At 45.5% G+C, this 13,036-nt stretch overlaps 1 protein-coding gene across 1 annotated transcript in view; it reads right to left on the bottom strand.

Moving 5' to 3' along the window:
* Positions 1-8,345: 8,345 nt before the first annotated feature.
* CMTM4 (CKLF like MARVEL transmembrane domain containing 4) overlaps positions 8,346-13,036 on the bottom strand; it is a 29,320-nt gene continuing 24,629 nt past the window's right edge. The window contains exons 3-4 of the mRNA XM_066328012.1: positions 10,810-10,908; positions 8,346-9,917 (exon numbers count right to left, since the gene is read on the bottom strand). Of these exons, the coding sequence (XP_066184109.1) occupies positions 9,744-9,917; positions 10,810-10,908 (273 nt within the window). The 3' untranslated portion in view covers positions 8,346-9,743. The remainder of the gene's footprint in view (positions 9,918-10,809; positions 10,909-13,036) is intronic.

Below are 13,036 nucleotides of genomic sequence, written 5' to 3'. Positions count from 1 at the left end.
CCTCGTCCCTAAAGCACCTGGAAATCAAAAATCCCACTGCAGCACTTGGATCCCGCAGCCCGTGGGGCAGCAGAGTATTACCTGCAGGTATTACCCCACTGCCTGGGCACTTCAGCCCCTAAATCCCTTTCCAGCCCCAAATGGGCACTGCAGACCCCGGGATGGAGCAGTGCAGACCCCGGGATGGGCAGTGCAGACCCCGGGATGGGGCAGTGCAGACCCCGGGATGGGGCAGTACAATCCCCGGGATGGAGCAGTACAATCCCCGGGATGGAGCAGTACAATCCCCGGGATGGAGCAGTACAATCCCCGGGATGGAGCAGTACAATCCCCGGGATGGAGCAGTGCAGACCCCGGGATTGGGCAGTGCAGACCCCGGGATGGAATGGAGCAGTGCAGACCCCGGGATGGGGCAGTACAATCCCCGGGATGGAGCAGTGCAGACCCCGGGATGAAGCAGTGCAGACCCCGGGATGGAGCAGTGCAGACCCCGGGATGGAATGGAGCAGTGCAGACCCCGGGATGGGGCAGTGCAGACCCCGGGATGGGCAGTGCAGACCCCGGGATGGGGCAGTACAATCCCCGGGATGGAGCAGTGCAGACCCCGGGATGGGGCAGTGCAGACCCCGGGATGGAATGGAGCAGTGCAGACCCCGGGATGGGGCAGTGCAGACCCCGGGATGGGGCAGTGCAGACCCCGGGATGGAGCAGTACAATCCCCGGGATGGGGCAGTACAATCCCCGGGATGGAGCAGTGCGGCCCGTGGCAGCACACCACAACCATTCCAAGAGCAATTCCAGCGCAGCATGTGAGCAGCAGAGCAGCTCCAGGGCGCTCTCCGCACGGCGCCTGCCGTGGGTGACTCCTGTCCCCAGCAGTGTCCCAGGGACAGGCAGGGCTGCCAGTGTCACCCCGCCCTGCCCCACACACAAAGGGCATTCCGCAGCCGCCGGGCTGAACCCGGGATCGCCCCCGGTTGCTGCACTCAGGGGTTCTGAGGTGGATTCACCTCCAGCCCCACACTGGATTTGCTCTTTCAGTGAGACCAGGTAGAGAATGGGGAGGGGGAAAGTGAGAGAACGCCTGTGTTGAAATAAAGACAATTAAATAGGGAAAGCAAAAGCAGTGCACAGAAGCAAAGCAAAACAAGGAATGAATTCCTGGGCAGGCAGGTGTTCAGCACCTCCAGGAGAGCAGGGCCACAGCCCCTGGAAGGGTGGCTTGGGGAGACAAACACCATCACTCCAAAACCATTCCCCTTCCTCCTCCTTCCCCCCTTCACTAAGTGATGCCATAAGGAGTGGGGACCCTGTGGTCAGCTGGGGTCACCTGTCCTGGCTGTGTCCCCCAGCCCCTCCCAAGTGGCAGCACAAGGGGCAGGAAAGGCCTTGGGGGAGCTCAGCAAGAACAAAAACATCTCTGAATTACCAACACACATCCCAGACAGCCCCACACCAGCCACTGAGAAGAAAATTTCCCCAGCCCAGGCCACATTTACAGATGAAGACACTGTTTTAGTACTTTAATATGTCCATTTATTAAACAGGAAGTCCTTCACAAATGATTCCGTACTATATTGATTGGGCTAAGTGTTAGAAAACTACCATTTCTCCTACATACAAAAATACAGACTTTTACCACTATGAAGAATGATCAGAAGAGTACCATGAAAACCCAGAGAGCTCAAATCTTCAATACCAGAAAGGACAGAAAGACAACTAAATTAAAAAAGAAAAAAAAAATACAAAAAGTATTGTGCCCATATACAAAAGACTGGAAAAGCAAAATGACTTTTAAGACTGATAAATACACCATTTAAATTATGCTGTAACAGCATGGATTTTAAAACCAAGACTGCTTTGTGTATTGCAGGACTTCACAATTCTTCAGCTTGTGTTTTTTTTATTAGCAGAGACACCAACAGAAAGAACACAACAACTGAAAGATGGTTACTGGTGTAGAAACAAGCTGGAGGTTGTGTTTTCTTGTCGAGTACCTTGCCTTTGAGCTTGGTCAAGCACTGCCAGGACATCTTTCCCAGGCAGAGCTGGCAGCAGTGGTTCCAGCCGTGGGCACGGCAGGAAGATGCTCCCGGCTGGAGCAGCACCTCGGAGCAGCAGCTGCAGCACCGGGCTCGGGGCTCTGGAGCATCCCGGAGCTCAGCGAACAATGGGAACTCCTCCAGGGCTGTGAAGTGTCCCCAGGGGAATGTGCTGCCTGCCGGGACTCCCCAGTGCTCAGGGGAGCCCAGGGGCTGGGGGGGCACCACCCAGAGCAGGACACCACCACGACCTGCCCTGGCACCACACCAAGGGTTCTCCAGGACACAACACCGCAGGGCTCTGTTCCAAAAGCAAAGTACCAAGGGTATTGCACAGCAGACTTGTGCTCATGATAAAAGGAAAATTGCATCTCCTTTGCTCAGCCTGAATGGAATTCTAACCTGGTATTTCCATAATACCTCTGAGCTGTTTGCAATGACAAACGTGTCAATACAGCACCTGGAAGCCAGAGGGAGAAAGTCTTTTGGTCAGGCATGGACGCTCCCTCCTCAGAAGCTGTAAGTCATGAAGGATGAGCTGGAACTGGAATGTTTGGACCTGCAGAGGCTGTCTAGAGGAGCCCGAGTCAGCCCTGGAACAGACGCCCCACCCGGAGCATCCTCCACAAGGCCCAAGGAGGGGATCCGGAGCACCAGGAACGTGCCCGGGGGCAGCTGAGGGCAGAGCAGAGACACAACCTGTGATCCCAGGGGTCAGATTTAGTGCACACACGGAGGGAAGGCAGCGACCACAGCAGCCATAAACCCGGTGCTGGTGGGAACAAAGCACAACGAGGCCAGAGCTGCGTTAGTGACTCACGTTACAAAAATAGTGTTTACTGGATTAATACATTTTCATCTCTATTCCTGTGAATGACAAGTGTTTGTACCACACATGGAAGGCACCCTAGGTGAAGCAGTTTTTCGGTATTTGTTTAGAATTCTGTGAAAAGACATACAAAGTGTCAACTTCCAAATCAAATTCGAGCATTATAATGAGAAATAAATACATACTTTACTATTTCGTTGTGGGTTCCTGAACCCTTACAAATTTCAACATATACAAATAATTTCAAAATGACACTAACACAGAAGAGAGTAAATCTAGACAGATATAACAATTAGCTAAGTCATTCATCCTATTATGTCATAAATGTTGTGTCTAAAGTATAGAAATCATTTTAAAATGCAATAAATTGGCCACAATATGTAATTTAAAATATTTTCTTACTCCAGGACTGTGATGCATGAGTTAAAGCTGGATGAGCTGTAGTGCTAAGACACTCTCCCTCCACAAGATCCGACAATAGAAACTAGTAAACATTCAAGATTAAAGTAGAAACAGTAGAAAAATGAAGGTAGCAATTGTTGTAATAAAAGGGTTCTAGCCAGGACCACTTTAACCTGCAGACATCAGGATAGCTGGAACATCACTAAAAATATTTAGACAACACTACTTCTGGGATTAAAAGGGTACTAAAAGTGATAAATCAACCTGGTTAAGATGTTTTCTTTCACACACATGAAGGGTTTAGTTAAATATGTCTACTGACACATTTGTCCGAAGCAAAACAATACAATACCCTGAAATTTCCTGTGCTCTAGCCAACAGCCTGTGACAATCAGAGGAGGCAGATGCTCATATTCCATTCTGTTACTCACATCCAGATGTTATTAAAATAGCTGCAGGGACCAGCCCCAATCAAAAAATAAGAACTCTCCCAGATACTCTGTAAAACAATCTGGCTATTGCCCTTTAAATCCTCCTATGTCCTCATTCTGAAGCCATGAAGAAAGTTCCCATATCCTTCCATAAATGCTAACTGGCTTTTTAAAGTTTTACCCATGAAGTCCACGGGATACAGATAAAACCTTCATAGTAAACACAAAGCTCTATGTTATAAATATGTCAATCAAGGTAACTATGTATATTGTATATAAAATTAAATATCTTCTGTTTGCCAAGTATAATTTAAAAAGGAATATCTGTGGCTAGTTATAAAAAAATATTTATTAACCCATAGAGATTAAAAAGCAATTTCACTAACTCGTCCATCCAGCACATATGAAAGAGCTGCACTGGGATTCTGGATAGGTTACTTTATCTAATCACATTCCTATGATAAATAGACAACTTTCATTTCTGGGCATATATAAGAACACTTCTGAAAGCTGCATATCCCAAAAGAAAATCAGATTGTGTTGTATACTCTAAATTAAAGGCTACCAGAAATCACAGTGTAAGCAGATTTTTTTAAAAGATTATTTTTAGCATACAAATGGTTAAATTATAGACAGATTTTTAAAATCAACACCCAAAAAAAAAAAAAAAAAAGTCCAAAACAAGGGAACCCTTTCAGGTTGGACAGCACCACTCTGACCTGGTCAAGCAAATCTATCAAGGTGGCCAAGTGGCTGACAGGGAAAATAATATACCAGGAAAACCCTCTAAAATATCATTCAGAGATTTCCTGAGTATTTGTTTAAATTCATTTTAACCAACTCCCTCTGTCAAAATAAAGACAGGAACACGGCATAATTTCTACGAAGTATTTTCACACATTCCGTGCATTTTTGTAGCGATTTCAGGATCATTTAAAAATGCTTCTGTTGCCATTAAAACTCACACACAGAACACCTCTATCTGCACAGTAATTCTGAGCTTTGCTGCTTCTCCAGACAATGAACAGTCCATTATTTCATGCTACAAATAACAAATAAAACAAGCCAAGTGCCTGATTTTCAGAAGTGCCAGACGTTGGCTTTACTCCTTCCCAAGGGATGGAGCAGGGAGCAGCCTGGATCCCCTCTGGCAGCTGAGCCTGGACAGTCCCAAGCCTTTCCCAGCCCCCTGAGATCACTGGGGCTGCTGTGGCCACTGTGGGTTCTCACTGTTCATGTCTCACTTTGAAACCTCTGCTTTGTCAAGCTTCTCTCATCTCCAGTTCCTTATCAGACTGTGCCTTTTCATTATCCTGAATGCCTGCTGGAGGTTTTTGGCTCCAGAGCTTTCAGGACAGGAACTGTTCTTAATGCTCCTCTATGGACAAAGCTGTTCAGTATCCCAGCTGAGTAGGAGAGAGGATGTTATTTCCTACACTCCATGAAATGCTATTAATTTTGGTTTCATTTTTTAATTATGCCCTAAAACTGTTATTCTTGCTTATTTTAGATTTTTGGTGAGCTTTTTCCCTCATGAAAAAAAAAAAAAACCCAAGTAGAAATGATTACAAAGTTGACATAAGACAAGAAAATAACAAATACAGAAAGAGGCCTAAGGAAGATGGAGGAAGAAAGGATTGCATTAATAAAGCCACAGATTAGGTAAGCATTTGCTGTGCCTGCACACCCCCAAAACAGCAGAGAGCTGACAAATACCAAATTCATTTAGGGACCTTAAAGCTCTTGAAAAGCTGGTGGTTAAGTGACTCAGAAGAGTCCAGTGCAGCCTGCAGCAGATCCATGAACCAACCTGTGATCCTGCCCTGCTGGGGGGACAATCAGCACATGGGACAGAACAATTCACAGGGCGGGGAAATAAACTACAGCCTTAGGGAAGGGTGGGAACCTTCCCCATCTCTCTCGAGAAGCAGCAATGAAATGCAGAGGTTAAACACCAGAGCCATGAGACAGTGACAAACAGACACTAGGAAGTGTTTGTCACAACAGGTGACAAAGCCAATAAAGCAGCAGTAGGTGCTGCTCCTTTACTGAAATCCCATGGAAAAGACACCTTATAAGTGAAAGGATTACGAGCAGCTGCTGCCAAGGCACAGGTCTTTGCTGATGCTGTGCTCCTGAATGCAGTGAGCAGCACAGACCGACATCTCTTATCTCTGGAGCCTGGGCTGTCTCTCAGAAGGCACAGGGAGACCACTCGTGGCTCCTACCAGGAATCTCACACCAGCAGCAGCTTTCCACAGCCCTCGGGAAAGAGCAGCCAGCCCAGCCTCCTAAGCCATCAGGAAAAGGAAGAGCACCACAGCTGAAATAAAGGGATGTTGGACACGTTCTGATCTCCCTGGCACTGCAGCAGACACTACACAGCCCAACAAACAAGGCTCAGCAAGAATTAAATATTAAAGCATTTGATCCATGAGTCACGAATATTCCAGATGAAAGGAAAAGGTGGAGAGGATGAAGGAATTGGCTTTACTCAGACACATAAGTGAGCTCCTCTGTGGCTTTAGGGGCTCCTGCTGGGGCCGTTTGCACAGCACAAGGACACGGCACAGACCTCAGCTGAGGCTGACACACCTGAGCAGGGAGAGGCAGACTCTGCCAGCACTGAGCAACAGCTCCCATGCTGCTGCTCCAGCCACAGCTTACTGCTCAGCGTTCTGATGTCTGTGCACAGGCTGCAGAGTTTAGTCATTTCTACACCCAGAAATGCACAAAGATTCCAAGGTCTAAAGGCTCTCTTTGACCAAAGGAGACTCATCCAAACCATTACTGTTTGAAGCATCCTGTTCCTACCAACTTCAACTATTTGCTTTAATTTAGTTCTATTTACAGTGGGGTTTGAGTCCCTTTATGGAGCTAAACAGCACCCTTAAGGACTAAAAGAAATTACCCCTATGTGCTAGCAGTTACAAGCAAGAATAACTGGCTGAGAGAAGCAATTTAATGCCACTTTTCTAAGCAAGTTTAAAAAAAATTAAACTTTCCACCCTCTTCTCTTCCTTAAGGGCTTTTTTGTGTGACTGCAGTTTAGATGACAGTCTTTAAAAAGTACCTCTCCAATACACTGTGTAAAATTAACTCAGGGGAAATGAACCATGTACACATCAAATTATCTTAATATTTCAAATGTAGTCTCTCACAGCTACTTTATTTCCCTTCTATATAATCCAAATAGTAAATACTGTCTCTGCAGAGCAATAAGTGCTTAAGATTTTTTTAGAAAGTATATACTGTACAATACTAAAATCATCTTTGGTCCCAAAAATAAGGAAATTACACATTTACATTTGCTTTTGTTTCACAAAGTGAATCAGATAGTGTTTTTAAAATTACTGTTCTCTTTTGGATTCTACTCTGAGAGCTGTGCTAGGCTCAGGGCATGATGTGAGTAATAACTCACCCCTCCTGCAGCAGCCCCAGGGCCATTCCAGCAGCACTGCCCAAGGATCCCACTGGAGATGTGACTGTCCCACTCTGCTCCTCTCACTGCGGCTAGAAGGGGATGGGACCTCACTCCAGAAAACCCCCGAGTTTTTCTAGGCCAGGAAAGGTCAGGGGTTTGAAAGGTACCAAATTCATAAACCCAGAGAAGCACAAGAGCTCCCAGAGCTCTGCCCCAGCCCCAATGAGCTCAGGAAAGGATCTGGGAATGCTCCTTCAGCCCTGGCCAGTGACAGAACACTCTCCTGACAAAATCCCTGTGTGACACCATCCTCTTCCTTGATTTCAGATGGCAGCCCCACTCTAAAAGCATGGATCTTCTGGAGAGCTGTATTTTGTATTTCAGTAGGTGGGTTTGGCTTGATTTTGGTGTGGGATGTTTGGGGTTTTTTGGTTTTGTCTGGTTTGAGTTTGCTTGGGGTTTTCTACGATCTTTATACAAACGACTTTGATGGTAGTTTACAATTCCAGACTGTGTATGCTTGTGCTACTTTTAAAAAGTTTTTTAACAACTGACATTGCAAACTCTGCCAGTCCTGGGAAGTGCTGGCAAACAGCAGGGCTGTCACAGCAGTTCTGGCAATAACAAATTGTTATTTCTTACTGCCCTGGTCATGGGACTGCTCAGGGAATGTACCCAGGTGAGACAGACCTCTGTGGAATGTGTCTGTTCCAACCCAACAGCAAGAGTTGGTTCAATCTCCTTTTAAACTGGTGTTCCCTTTGGCATTACATCCAATAAAGCACAATAAAATGTTACTGTAGGAACTGGTAAACCATCAATCACTAAGAAAATGCAAAGTTTTCTTAACCTCATCAGTAACTCTGAATTTTAATCTCCATCTTAGCCACTAAGGTGAAATGCACTGTAGATGTCAATACATTGAAAATGAAAAGGCATCACCTTTGTCACCTTTTTTTCACTCATCAAAATAATTCTCTGCTGCTCAATTTGAATATTGCAGCATTAGGTTCACACTTTGACTATCCCAGCTCCCTCCAGTACTAGAAAAGCCCAGGCACTTCTCCTGATCTCCTGTTTGGTGTAGCTTGGTTTTCATGGTTAAAGAACTTATCCACAATACACTGTCCATTGTTCTTAAGGCTCCAGGTGCTGCACTCACCCTGAGCAGTGCAGCTCCAGCAGGACACAGAAACTCAGCCATACATGGCAAAGAGTTCCACCAATTGCACAGATTTTCATTTTCCTCACACCACAAAGGAGTTCAGCTCTAGAGATCTCCTCCCACACCCACTGTCTTCACACAGGCACATAAATGCCAAATAATGCACTACAGAGATAAAAACACCAAAGAAACAAAAAAATATCAAGAGACACCTTCCGAATAATATTGTGACATTGTCTAGCCAATTACTGCTGAATTTGAGTTCTGAGTAAGTAGAGAAAATGTACTTCATTCACTGGAAGTACAAGGAAAACAAAAAAATCCTCCAGCTAAGTAAAACTATTTCTAAACAAATTATTTTCCAGTTTGCTAAATTCATTTTCCAAATAAACATAAGGGGAATAAATCTGCAGAAACACCCAGTTAAAATAAAAATCAGGTTTACCTACTACAAATTTAGGTTTAATTTTCAAACAACCACCCTTCCAAAAAGAAGTATTTACCTTACATGAATCACAACATTGCAACCCTAGGAACACTTTAAAAGCACATAAATTTTTGCTAGTTCTTGCTTACTCTGGGCTTAAAGGGAAAGCAAGTTCTAGTAAAAACTTCTAGAAATGCTGAACCTTAAAAAAAAAAAAAGAAAAAAAAGGAAAAGAAAAAGAAAGCCATGGCTGGAATGTAAGTCTATAGGATGAGAACCCCTTCATTCTCTACCGTGCCCCTTAAGCCCCTTTTCTCCACCCCATCTCCTAAACATATTTATTTTCCCACTTTGGAATGACAACTGGACTGTGTCCCAACACGAGCAGACAGCGACCTGCTCACACTCAGTGCATCCCCGTGGCCAGCAGGGACCACCCCAGGCTCAGGCCAGCCCCGAGGGGCCCATGGCCCTTTCCCTGCACCCACGGGAGCAGGCGGAATGGGCTCCAGCAGGCAGGCAGGGGTGCAGAGGGAGCAGGACAGACAGTCTGGGATGGACAGATGCTGGCTGGCATGGCCGTGGCTGAGTTATTGCTGAGTGCCCCGGCTCCTTGGCACATCCTGGGTTCCACCTGCTCTTGGGGACGTCCCTCCTCCCTCAGCCAGCCAGGGCAGGGCTGCTCTGTCTCTGCGGCGGGTGAAGGAACAGTGGACCTTCTCAGAGAGAAGGACACTGCTGTGCAGTTAATCCAAAAACAACGACATACTTCAGAACAGACATATATTACATCTTCTAGGAGCTATATAATATATGCACACGTATATGTGGAGGTCTTGAGGGGATCTTCCTTTCCAAGGACCAACATTTTCCGTCTCCGTGACAGCAGCTTCTGGCTCAACGCATCTCTGCACACGAGCAGGGCTGGGCATCCCCCTCCTTTTCCTCCTTAAATAAAGAAACCCCTTATTCCACGAGGGAGCTGAGTGCTGTTTTCCCTTTCAGTCCATCTGAGGGCGGCCCTCACGCGTCCAGGCGCTGGATCTCGGGGCGGTGCACCACCTCCCTGGACTCTGTCCGCGCGCGGATGTAGTCGCTGCTCTGCCGGCTGCTCTGCTGCCTGCTGCTCAGCCGCCACTTCTGAACGGCCAGGAACGTGTTCACAGCGTACACTGCCGTGGCCAGGAAACCAAACACCTAGCGGAGCACACAGAGTTGGCACAGACAAGGTTGGAAAACAAGAATAGTAGTTTCACAGCAAAGTCCTCAGAAGTGCAGTTTCTTACTTATGCACTGACAAATCATCATGGCCTGGGAAATTTTGTTTTTCTTCTCAATGAACTAGAGAATCTGCAAAAGTGGCTAACATTGACGATCCCAGAAAACAGAGCTGTCTAACTACCAACAAGACAATTAAATCCTGCAGTGCAGCCCCAATAGAAGACACTCTCATAAAGAAACCAGCCCTTCATCCAAAAGCTCATTTATTCCTCAGGATGGACACAAAAAGTGCTAAGTCTAGAGTATCAGCCTGGAGAAGCTGTTGCTTTGAGACTTTCTTCAATGCTTCTGCAGAACTCATGTGATTTTTAAAACCAGGTTAAAAAGAAACTAAGAAAGGAAATATTAAGTGGTCACCAACTCACGCACGAAATTAATTTGTTTGAACTGACTGTTGTAGATTTAAAACCCTGAAGTGCTACTACACTCACCCCATAGAACAAAAAATCATCTGTACTGAGGAAGAACTCAACAAATTATATGTAAGTAGCTTCAATTTCTTCTGATTTTCTAGCTCTATCTTTTCCAAAGGCTTTCAACACAGAACAGGATCATGTAAGGCACCAAAGAGAAAGGCAAGTTCAACTGTAAAGTGTTCTCTGCAAGTCATTTTTCTGCTGGTCTTGCCTCAAGCCTTCAGACAAAGCTCCAAGGCTGTTAACACTCTTAAAATAAGAACTGTCTCATAGCAAATTGTGAAACTAGAAGTAAATTGTGATGGCAAAGGCAACGGGTGTGTTCAATCAATGAGTAAAAGTTAATTTTAGCACAAGATAAGAGTTAGATAAAAACAAGTTTAAATTCTTACCACAGCAGCAATTTCTGCTCCAGTTTTATGGTTTAAAGCAGCCAGTACTACAGAGGCAATGAAAAAGAAGAAAGTGCTGAGTCCAGTGTTGACCAGATCCTAAAAAAATAAATTCAGTAGCATTACTAAATGATGATTGTTTGCTTTATCAGAAGTGATGACACAGAAGGTTGGAACAAGAAGGGTTGGAGCAACCTTTGCCAGTTCCTCTGCATTGCCCAGGTGTCCCACAGGACCAGCAGGAGGCTGAGCTGCAGTCCCAGAGCACCCAGAGCACCCTGCAGCCCTGGAACATCAGCTCTGTCAGCACAGGGCAGGGCTCACCCTGCTGCAGCCTGGCTGACTGAACCCCGCTCCTCACACCCCAGCAGAGCTCCTGCCCTGCCCACACACCAGCCTGGAGCTCTCCTACCCACTCCTCGAGGCCTGCTTGGGACAAAACTGCATGTCCTGTGCCACTTCTGTGAGTTACAGCTGCCAGCAGTGTAAGAACAGAGATTGTTACCCATTTATTGCACTAGACTGATGTTTCAAGCAGACATTTTAGAACATACACACAACAACACGCTAAGGGAAAACAGCTTTGCTCCAAGCAAAAAAACCAACTTGCTACACACAGCTCCTGTCTGCACATGTCACTGGTGTTCAGATGGTGATGCTGCCCTGCCTCACCTCAGACAGAGTCATTAACGTGTCACTGGAACCAAAGGAAGAATGCTGAATGGCAGGTATTTGCACAGAAATAATTACATCAATACAAGACTAACTGATCAGACTCGAGGGAAAAAAATATTCAAGGGTGTAAATAATAGAAGAAACCAAGTCTAGATTCATTCAGGACAAGGTGTCCAGTGTGCTATCAGGACAGCTTTCACATCTGACATGTATGGACACTGCACTGTCTGCATGCTTCCACTGAACTGGGGAACACCATTCCCAAACCACAAAACCACCACGAATGAACAGATGAGGTCAGGGGGGAGGGACCCTGGAAATTCAGCACAGAAAGGACAATTCAGCACAAACATCAAATCAGTGAGAAGTGAATACTACCACAGACAGAGGGGATGGAAAGAAAACCTGCCTTCAAGATTGCTGTGCAACTTACAGGCTTGAGATAAAGAAAAAAACCCCACACAAAACAAAACCACAGTGAACATGACAACTCCCAGCATATAAAACCAATCACAATAATTAGAATTCAAGGACAATTTGTTCTACTTGACTCTCTTCTCCCACATGCGAGGCAAGCTCACTTCCTCTTACAGCTCCTTCACTTTTTCCATTTTTTAAAATAATTATCTTATTTCATTTTTTCCCCAAAGTGTATCTTGTGAAGTGCAATGAGAAGTCAGGCTTAGAAGACTTAAGATGTAACTCTAAACTTACTCTGCTGGGTATGAATCCCACAGCTATGTTCCAGTTACACAGCACAAGGACTTTGAAGGGAACAGTGCCATCCAGCCAGCCCCAAAACATCTCTTTTCCCAGCCACCATTACAGAATGCTGCAGAAAGTAACTGCACAAATGGAAGGTTCTGGCAGTGTGTTATTCACAGAAAACAATCTATTTTGAGGGTACTGACTCAGCAACAGCTGGTTATCAAAAGTGAGTGTCCAGACTGCAGGAGGCATCACCGTGGCCTGATCCTCATCTCAAACACGGACTTTCCCAAGGACTTGGAGAGGCTCCCATGGCTCATGGCCACTTCCACTCTCATGTCCAGACATCACGAGCCCAGTCAGACCCAAACTCTAACTGAATAGTAAAGAAACACAAGCAAATTGTGTGTCTCACAAATTCCTACCTATTTTTCACCTGTCTGCATAGAGAGATTTTTTTAATTCCTGCTGAAGCTCACTGAGATAGATGCTACCTGGCCCTTAGGACACCAAACCAATCCAAATTCTATTACCTAGCTTTTGCAGTTTTAATTATGTAACTTTTGCTTTGCAGAGATAAAGTTTAAAGTTTATATGAATAGAGGTATTAGAAAATAAATGGCCTTACACAATTTCTCCAAGTGTGCCCCTCTGCAGCTGAGTTTACAGCTCCAACTGTGCTCCTGCAGCTGCCAACACCAGCTGTGGCTCTCACCTGCACAAACCTTTTTCCCACTAGAGGAGAAGCTTCACTATATCTGCAACAGATCCAGCTTCAACATTTCCACCAAGTCTCTAGATAAACATGTGTGTGTCACCAAGAATAGGGAAAATAAATATTGAG

The sequence above is a fragment of the Sylvia atricapilla genome, chromosome 12 (assembly GCF_009819655.1).
Source record: "Sylvia atricapilla isolate bSylAtr1 chromosome 12, bSylAtr1.pri, whole genome shotgun sequence".
Lineage (NCBI taxonomy): Eukaryota > Metazoa > Chordata > Aves > Passeriformes > Sylviidae > Sylvia > Sylvia atricapilla.
Note: the sequence above shows the minus strand (reverse complement) of the source record. Positions and strands in the feature narration are given on the sequence as shown.